Here is a 16,173-nt window from a genome sequence, read left to right on the forward strand (position 1 = left end):
GCCTTGCAGAGCCCCTCTCCTTGTCCATGTAGCTGTAGACATCCTGGTGTAGAGTGGTCATTCCTAAATGCAGTTCCACAACATGGTATAGAGCCAGTTGCCTCAGATCATCTGAGAAGCTTGTTAAAAATCCCTGAGCCTCTCCTCTGGAGATTCTGACTCACCTAGTCTAGGATGGGACCTAGAGGGATGCATCTCCCTGTTTTCCAGATTTTTCTAAGTGTTTCCCCAGTCCTGGCCTCAGAGAATCATGAGCTGATCCTTGCAGTTTTGCTGCTAGACTCTGATGTGGCCAGAAGCTTTTGCAGACCTCCCAGTCTGGCCAGAAGGAAGGAAACACTGCTGCACCCTACTCCATTTTGTGTCGTGAATGGGCACAGAATCTTCCCCAGGTGGCCAGAGTACAGTAAAGAAAAGGCTACACCTGTTAATAATATTTTATTGAAGAATTATACCATAGAAACTAACTTCCAAGTATAGCACAGGCCCTAAGTTTTCCTATTCATCAGGCCAGCTGCTAGCCTGTCTCCACGTGGACCAAGACATTTCATGTTCTTAAATATGGAGGCCTTTTCGTGCTTATGGTCAGAGCCCAGTTGCCTCTCAAGAGCTCTGGAAGGAGAAAGTTTTCCCCTTACCTATCTCTAGGTTTCATATATCCCCATGTAATCTGCTATTCTGTGCCCATGATTGATTGAATAAGGAGATACTCAGTCAAGAGAAATTAAAGAAAAACATTAGTTTTCAGCTGCACTTGGAAGGAGTGAATGAGAAAAGAGAATGGGAGGGGGGAATGAGGAATGTGTGCAAAGACTCTGGGCCAATCAGGGGGCCCTAATAAGGTGGCTTTGATTGGTGGGTATATATATAAGATATATATTAATATATATCATATACTTATATAATTCTACTATAAATAAATAAGACTGTGTGTAATATTCTAGTCTTGCCATTTACACCATTTCTTATGGACTCTTGTCTTAGGTATGCTAACCTCCAGTAGCTTGATGTACACACCAGGAATCATCAGAAATGAGGTCCCGCAGGGGTGCCCTGAGCATGCCCATGGGGGTGCCACCTAGGACACCCTCCTGCTCATCAGCTTCCTCAGTCCCCTCTTCATGTCTTTGTTCTTCAGGCTGTAGAAAAAAGGGTTCAGCATGGAGAACAGAACTGTGTAGATGACTATTGCCACTTGGTCCTTGATGGTATAGGAGGACAGGGGTCGGAAATAAACATAAATAATGCTTCCATAAAAGAGAGTCACCATGGCGAGGTAGGAGCCACAGGTAGAGAAATCTTTATGTTTCCCAGCAGCTGAGGGGATCTTAAGAACAGCAATGAAGATTCGTAGGTAAGAGATGATAACGCACATAAAGGGGGTCACCAAGGTTATCAGTCCTTCTGTGTTAATTACAATTTCATTGACAAATGTAGAGGAGCAGGACAATTTCAGCAGAGGGTTGATGTCGCAGAGGATGTGGTGGATAATACTGGAGTCACGAAAGAGAAGACGATTTATCAGGAGAACCAGTAAGAGGAATGGAGGTGAGACATGGAGCAGGAGAAGGCCACCAGTAGGACACAAGGGCAGTAGCTCATGGTAGTGACATAGTGGAAGGGGTCACAGATGGCCACACAGCGGTCAATGGCCATGGCTGCCAGGAGGTAAATTTCTGTGTTGGCAAAAGCCAAGAAGAAATACATCTGGGTCATACACTCAGCATAGGAGATGGACTTCTTCTTTGACAGAAAGTTCACCAGCATCTTGGGAACGATGGTTGTTGTGTAGCAAACATCAATAAAGATAAAATGCTAAGGAAAAAATACATGGGTGTCTGGAGCTGAGTGTCAGAGTGGATGGCCAGGATGATAAGAAAATTTCCCACCATGGTGACCATGTACATGACGAAGAATAGGGCAAAGAGTGGCTTCTGGTTCTCAGGCTGGGAGGAGAGTCCCAGGAGGGTGAACTCAGAGACACTGCAGGTTTGGTTAGCTCTCTCCATGGTCCTGCATATGCAAATGAATATAGAAATATCCTAGATTTTTCAATTCAACAAGTTTCAGTTTATTCCTATCTCTCCTAGGATTCCTATAAAGGGTCCATGATTCTGTCTTCCTTTCCACAGTCCACAAAAATAACTTGAACAATAAAGTTTAACCTGTGTTAAATGCAAGGACATTAGAGAGTGGATTTCCTTTCAGAAAGAATCCCAGGTGTACTTCAGGGATGCATATTTCTCTAGTTCCCCACAAATACTTATTAGATATGTCAGGTTGAAGCTCATCTTTCTACCATCCTTGCAAACAAAACAAAACAAATAAATAAAAAACCAAACAACTCAGTGAATCATAAACAAGATGAATGCTGACATAGGAACACTGTTTATAGTCACCCTTTCAGAGCCAATATTTTAATTCAAACCTGGTCAAAAAGCTATATTACATATGAACCTATGTATTAAAACATTCTTAGATGTTGAGGATTTAATGCTCTCACAATTATTCAGCATCATTGTATTAAACACTCACTGGGAACCCAACACTGAGATCATAAAGATGAGTAATTCTCAGTTCCTATTCTTAAGGTGGTTAGAGTCTGGTAGGAAAGACAAACTTTTCAACAAATAAGTGTAATAAAATGCTACAGGTGTAGTGACAGAGGCACTGGAAAGCAACAAGCATCGTGTGGTGTCTTTGCTAAGAGCATGCATTTTGAAATCAGCTCCTTCACTTTCTGGCTGTGTGGTCTTGGGCTGATTACCTAACATCTCTGATTCTTGGTGTCCTTTTCTGTAATCTGGGATAGTAAATACCTCCCTTCTCCGCCTCCCCTTCTCCTGCTCCACCACCCACTTCACTTCTTCCTTTACTTCCTGCTCAAATCCTCTCTTCTGTCAGGTGTGCTTGGATGCTCTTGAAAACAATTATTCTGTATTTCTTTGCAAAAATCTCATAGCCTTCATATTTTTTCATTGTTTGACCACCATTCACCTGAGTTTATGAGATTTTGTAGGAGAAATATTTATTTGTGCTTTGTATGATTTGAAAATGAGTATGCAATTAAGAGAAATAATAGTTATGCCTAAGACCTATTAAGCCTTACTATGTATTAGGCAGTGAGCTAAATACTTTATGTATATTACACAAAAAAACTCTCTGATCTGGTTCTCAACAACATTCTCTTTTAACAGATAAGAAAATTGAGGTTAATTACGGAATTTCATGTTCTTAATCATGCAACTTCCATAACAGGATCTCTGTTGATAGTTCATGGTTGTTGTATCTTATTTTTAGATTGTTCCTTTTACCTTTTTGTGTAATTATTCTTCACTCCTATTATGTTGCCATATATAATATCTTGAGTGAAATGACTATTGCAACATTAGCTTTCTTTTGTTTATAATTTGATTAAATGCTGTTATTGGATAGGCCTTCACTAACTAACTTAATAAAACAGTATTCCCAGTTAAAAGAAAAAAAAAAGAAAATTGAGGTTAGATGTGTTAAGTGCTTTCCTCAAGATCATGCAGCCCAGAAAGGCCAGAGCCTGGATCCCAATCAGGATGGTTTGAAACACAAAATGCTTTCACAAAGCTTCAAAAGTTTATGCCAGAAACAAATGTGTAGGGGTGTTGTTTTTCACTGTGGAATTTTCCACCGTAACATCTTTATTCCAGTGATGACAGGCTTGCAAAATCAATGTTACATGTAGTCTCTTACCATAATTGCTAGACACAGGACCTCTCTCAAGCTTTGTGTGGGCTGGAAGATGTGTATCTGTGGAGCTGTGTATCTGTGGCAGGGCAGAGGGAAATATTCAGGATATAGAGACAGAAGATGTGGGTTCAAATCTTGGCTCCACTGTCTACTCACAATGTGTCTTTGGCAGAATCCCTTCACAGCTCTGAGTTTCACTTTCCACATCCATAAGACAAAATAAAACCGGCTCTCAAGAGAAAAGCAAGGAACATGGGTGTGAAACCAGTTTGTAAACCACAAACACGATATGTCAACAGGATGACTAGGAAATGTTTGATAAAGAAGAAACTAGCAGCAGGGGAAGGAGAGGCGGAGCTAGACTAAATGCAGAGAAGGGAAAGGACTTTGGCTATGAAAACAGAGGAGACTAAAGCTAGAAGCATGGTGGGTAGGTGTTGCTGGAATCAATGATTTTCCCATTTTTATGCATTCTATATAGTACCCATCATGTGGGCTTTGTTTCTTCAAAGATCTCCATGGGTTTGCCTCCTAAATATCTCTTGAATCTTGCAATTCTTTTCCTCTCCCCCGCCAGCACTCTGTTGAAAGCCATCATTTCCCACCTAGATTATTGCCGTGTCATCAAAATGATATACGTTGTTCCTATGTCTCCTCTTGATGCACCCCCCCCCCCATCATTCTCTGCCCTGCAGCCACAATGATCTTTTAACAATAAAAATTTGATCACCTAACTTTTTAGGTTAAAGTCTGTGTTTGTCTCCTAGGGCTGATGTAACAAAGTACCACAAACCGGTGGCTTAAAACAATAAAAATGCATTTTCTCACAGTTCTGGAGGCTAGAAATTCAAAATTGAGTTGTTGGCAGGGTTGGTTCCTTCTGGTAACTCTGAGGGAGATTTTGCTCCAGATCTCTTGCCTAGCTTCTGGTGGTTGTGGGCAATCCTTGGTGCTCCTTGGCTTGAAGATGCATCACGTCAATCTCTGCCTCTGTCTTCGTATGGCCATCTTTCCTCCGTGTCTTCACACAGCCTTCTCCTCTCTGTGTCTGTGTCCAAATTTCTCTCTTTTTAGAAAGATACCAGCCTTTGGGTGCCTGACTCCAGTATAACCTCATCTTAACTTGATTACCTCTACAAAGACCCTACTGTCAAATTAGGTCATATTCTGAAGTTTTGGGTGAATATAAATTTTGGGGAGAGGCTACTCAATCCAGCACGAAGCCTCCCTTCATTTAATATGTATTGAGTTCCTATTCCCCTCCAGCCTCATCTCATGCCTCTTTTCCCCAAGGGCTTCATCCTATTCCTCAAATGTGTTAAGATCCTTCCTACATTGGCCTTTTATGGTCCTTGCCCAGCACGCTTTTCCTTTCTATCTTCCTTTGGATATCAGCTCAGCCAATACTTTTTCTGGGTCAAGTCAACCTGTTTTATGCTCCCATGGCATTCCTTTCCCTTCCTTTGTGGCACCTATCACAGTCTGTAATTATTCATTTATTAATGTGATTGATGTTTGTCTTCTTCTTCACATAATACACAGGAATCTGTTTCCTTTCCCTCACCATTCTATCCCCAGAGCTTAGTGCAGTGTCTGGCACATCGTGAGTGGTCAAGAAATGTTTGTGGGGACTTCCGTGGTGGTGCAGTGGTTAAGAATCCACCTGCCAATACAGGGAACACGAGTTCGAGCCTTGGTCCGGGAAGATCCTACATGCCGCGGAGCAACTAAGCCCGTGCGCCACAGCTATGGAGCCTGAGCTCTAGAGTCCTTGAGCCACAACTACTGAGGCTGTGTGTCACACCTACTGAGGCCCGCGCGCCTAGAGCCCGTGCTCCGCAACAAGAGAAACCACCGCAATGAGAAGCCCGCGCACTGCAACAAAGAGTAGCCCCCACTCGCCGTAACTAGAGAAAGCCCATGCGCAGCAACGAAGACCCAACGCAGCCAAAAAAGAAAAAAGAAAAAATGAAATATTTGTGGAGGAAATGAAGTCATTCCTGGCATTGATGAGGCTGGGGGTACCTCAAGATAAAAGTCAGAATTGGGTGTTAAGATGATGGAGGTGACAATGACATGTATCCCCAAGTTGCCAAGTTGTCTGTGTAGAACTTGTGCCTGTGATTCTTGATGGGGTGGTTGACTAGACTTGGCTCTGGCCACGTGTTTACCTGAGCTACAAACCTGGACCAGACACTGCCCTTGATTCCTCATTTCCTCTCATTTCCCACACCTAACCTATGATCACATCCTGGAGATGTTGCCTGTCAGCGTCTCTGGGTCTCTGCCATCACTGCCCAAACGGAGACCTTTATCATCTCCTGCCTCCAAAATAGCCTCCTTGCAGCCATTCTTGTCCCCTTTCAATTTCTTCTCAACACTGTAAGCAGATCAATTATTCTAAAATGCAAATTTGGATAAGTCGCTATATTAGTTTGCTGGGACTACTGTAACAAAGTACCACGCCTTGAGTGGCATAAACAATGGAAATTTATTTTCTCACAGTTCTGGAGGCTAGAAGTCAGCAGTCAAAGTGTCAGCAGGGTTAGTTCCTTCTGAGGGCTGTGAGGGAAGGGTCTGCTCCATGCCTCTCTACTTGGCTTGTAGATGGTGGTCTTCTCCCTGTGTCCCTTCCCATCCTCTTCCATTTTGCATGTGTGTTTCTGTGTCCAAATTTCCCCTTTTAATGAGGATGCCAGTCATGTTGGATTAGGACCCACACTGCCGACCTCATTTTAACTTGATTATCTCTGAAAAGACCCTATCTCCGAATAAGGTCACATTCTGAGGCCTGGGGACTAGGGCTCCAATATATCTTTTTTGGGGGGGACACAGTTCAACCCATAACAGTCACTTTCTGCTGCGTAAGCCTCCCCGTTACCCACAAACTAAAGGGCAACTCCTTCTTGAGCTTACTGAGCATCCTATGGCTTGGCTCCTGCTGGGCTGTACATCTCATCTCTTGCTTCCCTCCCTGTTCTCTTTCATGCCAGCATTTTTTCCTTCTTCTTGCCTTGGGAACTTACTGTTCCATCTGTTTGAAATGCTCATTCCCCCTGTTTGTTAGCTCTGGTGGTTGGCGGTCACTCAGAATAGACACGCCATCCTTTCAGAATCCTGGCCTGTCCTTCCTCCACCAGTTCTGGATCAGACACCCCTCCGGCACACATAACACAGAACTGAATCTCAGTACTTACAAGGCTGTCTTCCCCACTTGAGCTGTGCAAGGACGTGGACTGCATCTGGATCTTTGCTACACCACCCAACCTGGCGCGGTGCCTGGAACATAAAAGTCCCCTGATAAATATTTGAAAAAGGAAAGAATGCCTGGATGGTCATTTAGGATTTTGAACAGATGTAAGGAAGAATTGCAGTGGACATCAAGTCGCTGTCTTAAGAGCAGCATTCCATTTCATTCACCACGTCTGGGTGGGGCAGAGTCCACGCAGGAATAGCACGCGCCTTCTCTCCTGGAAGGTGCTTTTTGATTTCTCATTGCTTCAACTTTAAAACAGACACAGAGGGTCTCTGAGCCAGAGAAACTCTTAGAGATCATGTAGTCGAATTCCCTCATCTTAAAGAAGGGGGAGATTGAGGCCTGGTGTGTGGAAGGACCTTATTATCATGACATTTTTATTGTTAGAGCCAAGACTGGAACCCAGGCATCTTGGCTTCTCCCTGAAGCGAGGTTATGCCTTGCCTGTTGCGGAGGCTGAGAACATGGTCTCTGGACCACTTTCTAGGTACGGGGTCCTGTCCTCACCAGGGAAGTGGTCGAGGCCAAGTTACTTAACCTCTCTGGGGACACAGTTTCTCCACCCATAAAGTGGGCTAAGAAGCCAAAGTGTTGATAGTGATAAAGGACAACTCTACGTTATGTAGAGGTGAGATTGCTTCATGCAGGGAGTGTTTCCTCTTTATCTAGTTTCTCTCCAAAATGAGAATGTGGACATTCAATGGAGGGTCCCTTTGCTGATCTGACCTCCTTTATATCACCTCTTTCTTATCATGACATGATATTATTGCTGTTTAAACAAAACTCAGTGATGGTAAGTTTTGATGAACACCAGAGCAATAGATTTTATTACACTTTTCTTAGTGATTAGTGTTTTAATAATACAAAAATGTATGTCCCTTTTTTAAAAATTCAGATATTACAAATATGCACAAACTGAAAGGCATACATTATTTCCTTCTCTAGTCCATTGTTCTTTCCCAGAATTAACTATTTTAAATGGGAGGTTTTCTTTCTGGGTATGTAATCTCACCAGATTCACAAACATATATACTTGTATATATACACATTCATATATATATATGTTTACCTTACTCTTACCTCACTATTTGTAACTATACCTCATTATTTGTACCCTATACCTCATTATTTGTAACTATACCTCATTATTTGTACCCTATACCTCATTATTTGTAACTATTACATGTTATTTCTTTCTATGGAAAAATTGCACCATTATTTATCTAATTCCCTATTGATGGACATTTAGATTGTTTCTAATTTTTTACTATTACGAACAATGCTGCAATCAGTGAGTCTCTGTATACAGGTAGCTTTATACAGCTCATATAGTATTACTATAGGCATGAATCCAAGAAATACAAAGAATGGGACATTAGGAGTGATCAGAAATTTTCAGTCATGCAGCTTCTCACATAAAGACCAGGTTGGGGGCTTCCCTGGTGGCACAGTGGTTGAGAGTCTGCCTTCCAATGCGGGGGACACTGGTTCGAGCCCTGGTCTGGGAAGATCCCAGACCATGCCGCGGAATGACTGGGCCCGTGAGCCATAACTACTGGGCCTGCGCGTCTGGAGCCTGTGCTCCGCAACGGGAGAGGCCACGGCAGTGAGAGGCCCGCGCACCGCGATGAAGAGTGGGCCCCGCTTGCCGCAACTAGAGAAAGCCCTCGCGCAGAAACGAAGACCCAACACAGCCAAAAATAAATAAATAAATTAATTAATTAAATTAAATAAAAAAAGACCAGGTTGGTTTTCTCTAGGGGGTGCTTATTAAAATGCAGATTCACAGGCCTCACATAAGACCTACTGAATAACACCTCCAGAAATAATGTAGGAGAATAGTAAATGATAAAATATTAATATATAAAATAAAGTTTAAAATCACGGAGTGAATAATAGAGAATAAAGGATGAAACAAAAGTAACAGAATAAAGTCCTTGTCTGGAGCACAGGATGACTCTTTGCTTCCCAGAGCAGCCCAATATGTCTCTGTCCGGTTCTGGAAGCTCCTAGTTATATCTGCCTTCAATGTTCACATATGAGTTTTAATTCTCTCCTCAAAAGCTACTGAGAATAATTCTAAGTACATACAATAAATCTTTCCCTGGGAAGCAGACAGATATGAATGGTAGTGATGGTGACAACCGGGGAATCCCTAAGGGGAATTGAAGCTAAGAGAGGGGACAAGAGGAGCCAGTGCCTGTGAGGCACACATACCAGATGACCAGGGTAGAGACCCAGAGGCAGCTCAGCCCCGTGCACACTGGCCTGATCATCGGGGCAGCTGTGTGCTGAGCTACTAGGTCACTTGGCTAAGCAGGGCTAAGCCTTGGGCTTTTATTCACTACAGAGCCCGGAACATTCTGCTGTCAAAGATATGGAAGAGGGAAGAGGCATGATCCCCGCATAACTGCTGGACCAGACACATTTCTTGTTTGGTGGAAGTTTCAGTTTTATAAGAGTCTCATCTTGTCACTGTCTCTGTCTCTCTGCTTCTCTCTTTTTCGAAATCATTGCAGTGACTTTCAAAAAGCCAGTTCATCACAGAAATTTCATTGAAATCAGAAGGATATTAAGGGAATCAAAAGTCACCAGTCAAATATAAATTAGTTCCAGGAAATTTTGTGGGAAAACAAAGGTTTCAGTAGCACTTAGAGAGAATAAAAACCATGTGGTTTCCTGGAGAAGAGGAAGATGGGAAGAGAGAGGCAGATATATGAAAACTGGAAGTCATGATTTTGGTAGATCTTGAGCCAATTACTGAATCATAATAAACTCTTTTTTTAAAATAAATTTATTTATTTTTGGCTGCGTTGGATCTTTGTTGCTGCGCGTGGGCTTTATCTACTTGTGGCGAGCGGGGGCTACTCTTCATTGCAGCGCGCGGGCTTCTCATTGCAGTGGCTTCTCTTGTTGCAGAGCACAGGCTCTAGGTGCGTGGGCTTCAGTAGTTGTGGCATGTGGGCTTCAGTAGTTGTGGCTCGTGGGCTTCAGTAGTTGTGGCTTGCGGGCTCTAGAGCGCAGGCTCAGTAGTTGTGGTGGACGGGCTTAGTTGCTCCGTGGCACATGGGATCTTCCCAGACCAGGGCTCAAACCCATGTCCCCTGCATTGGCAGGTGAATTCTTAACCACTGTGCCACCAGGAAAGTCCTCATTTACTTCTTCTGATGTTAGTATAGATATATCAGCTTTCTTTTGGTTAGTGTTTACACGTTACTTTTTTTCCATCACTTTACTTTAAATTTTTTATATCCTTATATCTGTAAAGTATTAGTTGTTAACAGTGTAAAGTTGGGTTTTGCTCTTTTTATGTAGATTGACAATCATTATATTTCTGGAGAATTTATCTCTTTACATCCAGCATAATCAGAATGTATTTGAATTTATATTTTCCATATTTCTATATGTTTTCTAATGGAGACATCTGATTTCATATTTATTGTCTCTTCTCTTTCTCCCTTTTGATTAATTAAATATATATTTTGTTATTCCATTCCCCCTCTATTAACCTATTAATCATATATTACTATATTTTATAATTCTTTTTCTGTGCTTTATGTTGAGATTATGTCTTGCTTTTTCTTTAAAAAAATTTTTATTGAAGTATAATGTATACAACATGACATTTACCATTTTAACCATTTGAGATATACAGTTAGATGGCATTTGGTACATCCATCACTGCTATCTTATTCTAGGACTTTAAAAGGAAACTCTATGGAGCATCAATGCAATTGAGTACTTCACAGCTATGAAAAAATAATGACAAAGTTATCTATGAATCAAGGTGGAGGGATTTCCAAGCTATATTATTAAATGGAAAAAAGAAATGTGTAAAAGAGCATCTATAGCATGCTACTTCTTGTGTAAAAATGAAGGGAAAATAGTATATATATGTAACTTCCCACTGAGCAAGAAGAAGCACACAAAGAATAAATCAGAAACAAATGAGACTTTACCTGCAGGAGGTGGGTGGGAATGGGATAGAAAAGATGGTGGGATGAGTATATTTATTTGTATAGTTTTGACTATGTTATCTTTTACCTACTAAAAAAAATAAACAGAAGATGATGGAGAATAAAACAAAGTAGAATAAAACAAAAAAATGAGCCTAACTATACTTCAAATTAATATCATAATCAGACTAAAGGGTAAAATAGAATAATTAAGTAATTATCAAACACAGAGTTTTGTCTATAAACTACTCTCACAGTAATGAAAAAACTAAGCAAAGTGTTTGAGCTGAAGTTAGTTTGTCATTAACAGTGGTTTGAGTTCAAGATTCTGAAATTACTTGTATTCAAAGATTTAGGAAATAATAAACTTATTCTGGAAAAGGGAATGACTCCTCACTTGGGGAAAGGTGGCATGTGCATGGAAAATGAGAGGCTGGAAAGAACTCTATGGTGTCAAACTAGAATTGGATATATATCAACTTGAACTCATGGGTTTTAATATGTATAAACAGATTGAAACTTATATATTATATATCAATATTGGTTCCCATCCCATATTCTTTCTGTCCCACTCCTGACCCATCTCCTATGGGTAACCATTCCTAGTTTCTATGTCCTGTGTTTCTTTCATATATATTTCCTAGCTGCATCCTCTAAGATCACTTAGATGCCTTGTAAGCAACAAACACACCTAACACCAAATTTGTTCTTTGAATATCAGTCTCCTCTAAAAAGAGCCAAAGTTACTTAGAAAAATGGCTGATTCTAGGGCTGGGGCTATGAATCAAGGCCAGACCAGAGAAATTTTGCTGAGCCGGAAAGTAAAACGTGCTCGGTGAATCACAGGAACACAGGAGCCAGCTTGAAGGGGCTCCCATTGGCCATATCTGGAATAATTTGAGCTTCAAAATGAATAACATTGGTAATGGATTACAACTCAGAGAATAAGTAAGAATTCATGAGTCCATAATGAAATCAATGAAGAAACAGATTAATGGGGAACAAGGGGAAGTTCCTTCTTGTAGGAGAATACAACTAACATAGGAGGAAACGACAGAATTAGAAAATCACCATTTGGCCACCACATTTGCAATAGTTTTCTTGTATAAGAGTCACCAATGGATTTTAAATATAGTGGGTGAAATTGTAATGAGAAGCGTTGTGATTATATAATCTCAAAGTATCTACCCAAATGATACTTATTTAACTACAAAGGCTAAAATAGTAGCTTACTGTAGAGAAGCTGGCAGACAACACCTTAACCAATTGATCAAGGTTAAAATCACTAGTAATTGGAAAAATTGATATCATGAGTCTTCTGATAACACATGCTGCGGCATACCGGCTGACAATCTAAGCCTGAAATATACATACATGCGTATATACATACATAAAATAAACATAGTAAAATATTAACCATTGGGCAATCTGGATGAAGTGGATACAGGAATTCCTTGTATCATTCTTACAACTTTTCTGTATGTCTGAAATCATTTCAAAATAGAAAGTTAACAAATCCTTTGTCTCAGCTGTAACAATGTCCCAGAGGAGGGGAGTCTAGGGCACCCCTGGCATCTGGGATACCATCTTCTGGGACTCCGGTCCCTCTAGCTCCTCAAAGGACAGCAAGAAATTAGCCAGAAACTTGGGGACTTTGTTTCAGCTCTCTCATTGGTAATTAAAACGTTATCTTTTGATTCATTTATCTGGAGCTGGTTAAGGAACATGAAAGTCTGTAGAAACCCTGAGGCCACAGATATTTCTTCCATTTGTCTGGATACCAAGTCTCCTGCGGAGAAGCTGAGGATTTTGGCAACAGTCTCGAAGAAGTGTCTGAGGTCCCAGTGCTGAGCAGAGGTCAGAGTGGAAACCTGCACTTGGCAGTGGATCTGCCTGTGTGCTTGTGGGTTTGTGTATGAGTATCTCTGTTCATAAGTGTGTGCGTCTGTGTGTATTGTGTATGCTTGTGTACGTGTTGTTTGGTAGTTGTGTGTGTGTGTGTATGTGTGTGTGTACTATGTACCTGACTCAGAGCCTGATTCTTTTCCTGAGTTAGACCCAACCCAGGCCCTGTTTTAGCACATGTAGATCAAGTTATCAGCTTCCTAACATGCGATTAGGGACTCCTGAGTCATGCCCGTGATCCTAATATTTGCCTCCTGTTGTTATGACAGGAGGATGTTCCCCACCGGCTGGGCATCACAGCTGAGAGGATGAACTCTCCACATCGGGGCTGCTGGAGCAGATGCCCGACCTCACCAAGGAACCGAGGTCAGAGAGGGCTCAACCGCTGCTCAGCAGTAAGTGCTAGTATGTGTGCGAGCTGTGTTTGTGGGTGACACAGTTGTGTGTGAGAGCAGGAACCTGTGTTGTTTGCTTTTGTCTGTTTGTATGTTACCATGTGCATGGGTTGTTGGTGGTGGTTTAATGTCTGTGCCATTGACTGAATAGGCTTAACTGCCCCACGCTGACTGCCTTCACCCCAGAAGGGTTTGGGTCAGAAGGGGTTGAAGCACGCCTCCCAGGAATGGGAGTGTGTGTGCTGCTTGTAGTGAGTGTGTGGCTAGGTGTGCATGTGTGTTTGTGGGCATCTGATTAACATTCATGACCTCAAATATTTCCTTAAGTGATCTCCTTCTGGGGCACCATTGGCTAAAATAACCAAACTCCAAGCGAGTCCCTGTTTCCTAAAAAGGATCTGCTATCACTTTCATATACCTGAGTGTAACTGAGTCACTCAGATTTTGTAACCCTTTACTTTTTTCATGAAACATACCACACAGAGAAATTCCAGGCATCATGCTGTGTGAAGCTACAGTGCAGAATCACCATCAATCAAATAGTGGTGAGATCTTGGGAAAATTACTTAACTCCTTGGCCTTAGTTTCCACATCTATAAAATGGAAAGAATTAGACTTCTTGTGAAACTTAAAGGCCTTCAGTAAATATTTATTGTTTAAATAGAAGTTAACGTATGTGAGAATTTTTGGCAGTTGTGAAGTATATGAATATGAATGAATGAAATTACTTAGGGAACTAAGAAAATTTTGGGCAACTGTGGCTTCCCTGCATCTCTAAAATATTATAGAGTGCTTGGCTCCCCTAACAGATAAAAGGGGATGTTTTCATGTGTAATGATTAAGAGCATGGGCTCTGATGACACAGTCATATTAGACTGAATCACATTAAGTAGCTACTACTTGATAAATTTTAAATTACAGAAAATGGTGATACATATATATAAAGTAATGTATATCATATATTATGTATATTATATATTATATATCATGTATATTATAGATACATATATACACACATACGTGTGTGTGCCATCTCTGTCCTCTACTGTACTGTTTTGTACCTATGGAATTTGTATCTCTATGTTTCTATTTTTTAAAAGCTAAAATGGGTGAAAGAACACAGATTCTTGTTGAAGCTGTGCAATTTTTTAAAAATCTGGGAATGTAAGGTTGATGTGTGGTATTAATTAGGAAACATGGGTAAAGCGCTTAGCCTAGTACCCAAATGTTCACCAAAATGTTCACCCTTATTATGAACAATAGTTTATGGACTATTCTGGTTTGGGAGCTATTCTGGCATCAAGCAGCTTTATTTTTTTACTGAAATATAGTTCACATACAATATTATGTTAGTTTCAGGTGCATTATGTGGTGATTTGACATTTGCATATATTACAAAATGATCACTGCAAATGAGTCTAGTAACTATCTGTCCCCAAAGTTATTATAATATCATTGACCATATTTCTATGCTGTATATTACATCCTCATGGTTTGTTTATTTGATAACTGGAGATTTATACCTCTTCATCCACTTCACCTATTTCAGCCCCCCTCCCCCTAATGCCCTCCCCTCTGTCAATTACTGGTTTCTTCTCTGTATCTGTGAGTCTGTTTTCATTTTATTTTGTTTGTTTGTTTTGTTTTTTAGACTCCACATATGAGTGAGATAATATGGTATTTATTGTTCTCTGTCTGACTTATTTCACATAGCATAGTGCCCTCTAGATCCATCCATGTCCTTGGAACACGGCTGTGAACTGCTTCGAGATGCACTTGAACAGCTCCTGGATGGCCACACATTTGCCAATGAAGGTGGCAAACATGTTTAGCCCCCAGGGTGGGATGTCACAGATAGTTTTCACTATTGGGAGTCCACTTTCATTCTTTTGCATGTGGGTATCCAGTTTGCCAACACTGTTTATTGAAGAGACTATCCTTTCCCCATTGTGTGTTCTTGGCTCCCTTGTCAAAGATTAGGTGATGGTATATGTGTGGGTTTATTTCTGGGCTCCGTATTCTGTTCCATTTTCTATATGCCTGTTTTCACACCATTAACATTTTGTGTTGATTACTGAAGTTTTGTAGAATAGTTTGAAATTAGGTGATGCCTACAGCTTTGTTCATTTTTATCAAGATTGCTTTGTTGGTCTTTTGTGGTTCTATGTGGATGGAATAAGTGGTGGCAGTGGAACGTGTGTTCTAATACATTTTGGGGTCAGTGGTGTGGGAATCTCAAGGGTTAGTACTGCTCTGTCTGGACCTTACTGCAGTGTATGGAGGGGCAGTTTCCACTGCTGGCTTCTTCAAAAGTCAAGGGTGTTCACGGCCTCTCCTCCTCATGACCAAGCAGAGGGGCGGCCAACATGTCACTGACATTAGGGACACCTTCTCCTGGGACTCCAGTGGTTCAGCCCCTTTGTCCCCTGCACAAGATCCATCTCAAGAGGAAGGCAAGAAATTGGGCAGTTAGCTCAGCTGGCTTCTTCTCTAACCAGAATCTTGGGGCTGTGTTCCCTGGGGTCTTAGTCCTGTTGGTAAATGTGGACCTTCCCTCTCATTGTTCTAGTTCTTGTAAACAGGCGTGGAAGGTACTAAAGATCCTCAGGCCATGGAGGCGTAAGAGATGAGTGTTCAGGTAGTTGCCTGGACCAGCAAGAATTGACATCGATCTGAGCAAGGTGGGGAACCATCACTTTTCCTAGATACGTGCATTGATATGAGGACTAGAAGAAAGAGAGAGAAAAGTTGTGTTTACGTTGCTTGTATAACCATGTGTTTTTAGTGACTGATTCACACACTGACCCACATGGTGCTACCAGCCACAAGTGGCCATAGAAATAAAATTAATTAAAATTACCTAAAATTAAAATTTTGGTTCCTCAGTTGCACTAGCTATATCTCAAGTCTTCAGTAGTCACATGAAGCTAGTGCTACT

At 41.2% G+C, this 16,173-nt stretch overlaps 1 protein-coding gene across 1 annotated transcript in view; it reads right to left on the reverse strand.

The window, feature by feature from the left end:
- Nucleotides 1-1,078: 1,078 nt before the first annotated feature.
- The window catches only part of LOC118896415 (olfactory receptor 1L8-like), a 64,346-nt gene continuing 49,251 nt past the window's right edge, over nt 1,079-16,173 (reverse strand). Inside the window, 3 exon segments of the mRNA XM_036854183.1 lie at nt 1,079-1,542; nt 1,545-1,802; nt 1,805-2,013. Of these exon segments, the coding sequence (XP_036710078.1) occupies nt 1,079-1,542; nt 1,545-1,802; nt 1,805-2,013 (931 nt within the window).

The sequence above is a fragment of the Balaenoptera musculus genome, chromosome 6 (assembly GCF_009873245.2).
Source record: "Balaenoptera musculus isolate JJ_BM4_2016_0621 chromosome 6, mBalMus1.pri.v3, whole genome shotgun sequence".
Lineage (NCBI taxonomy): Eukaryota > Metazoa > Chordata > Mammalia > Artiodactyla > Balaenopteridae > Balaenoptera > Balaenoptera musculus.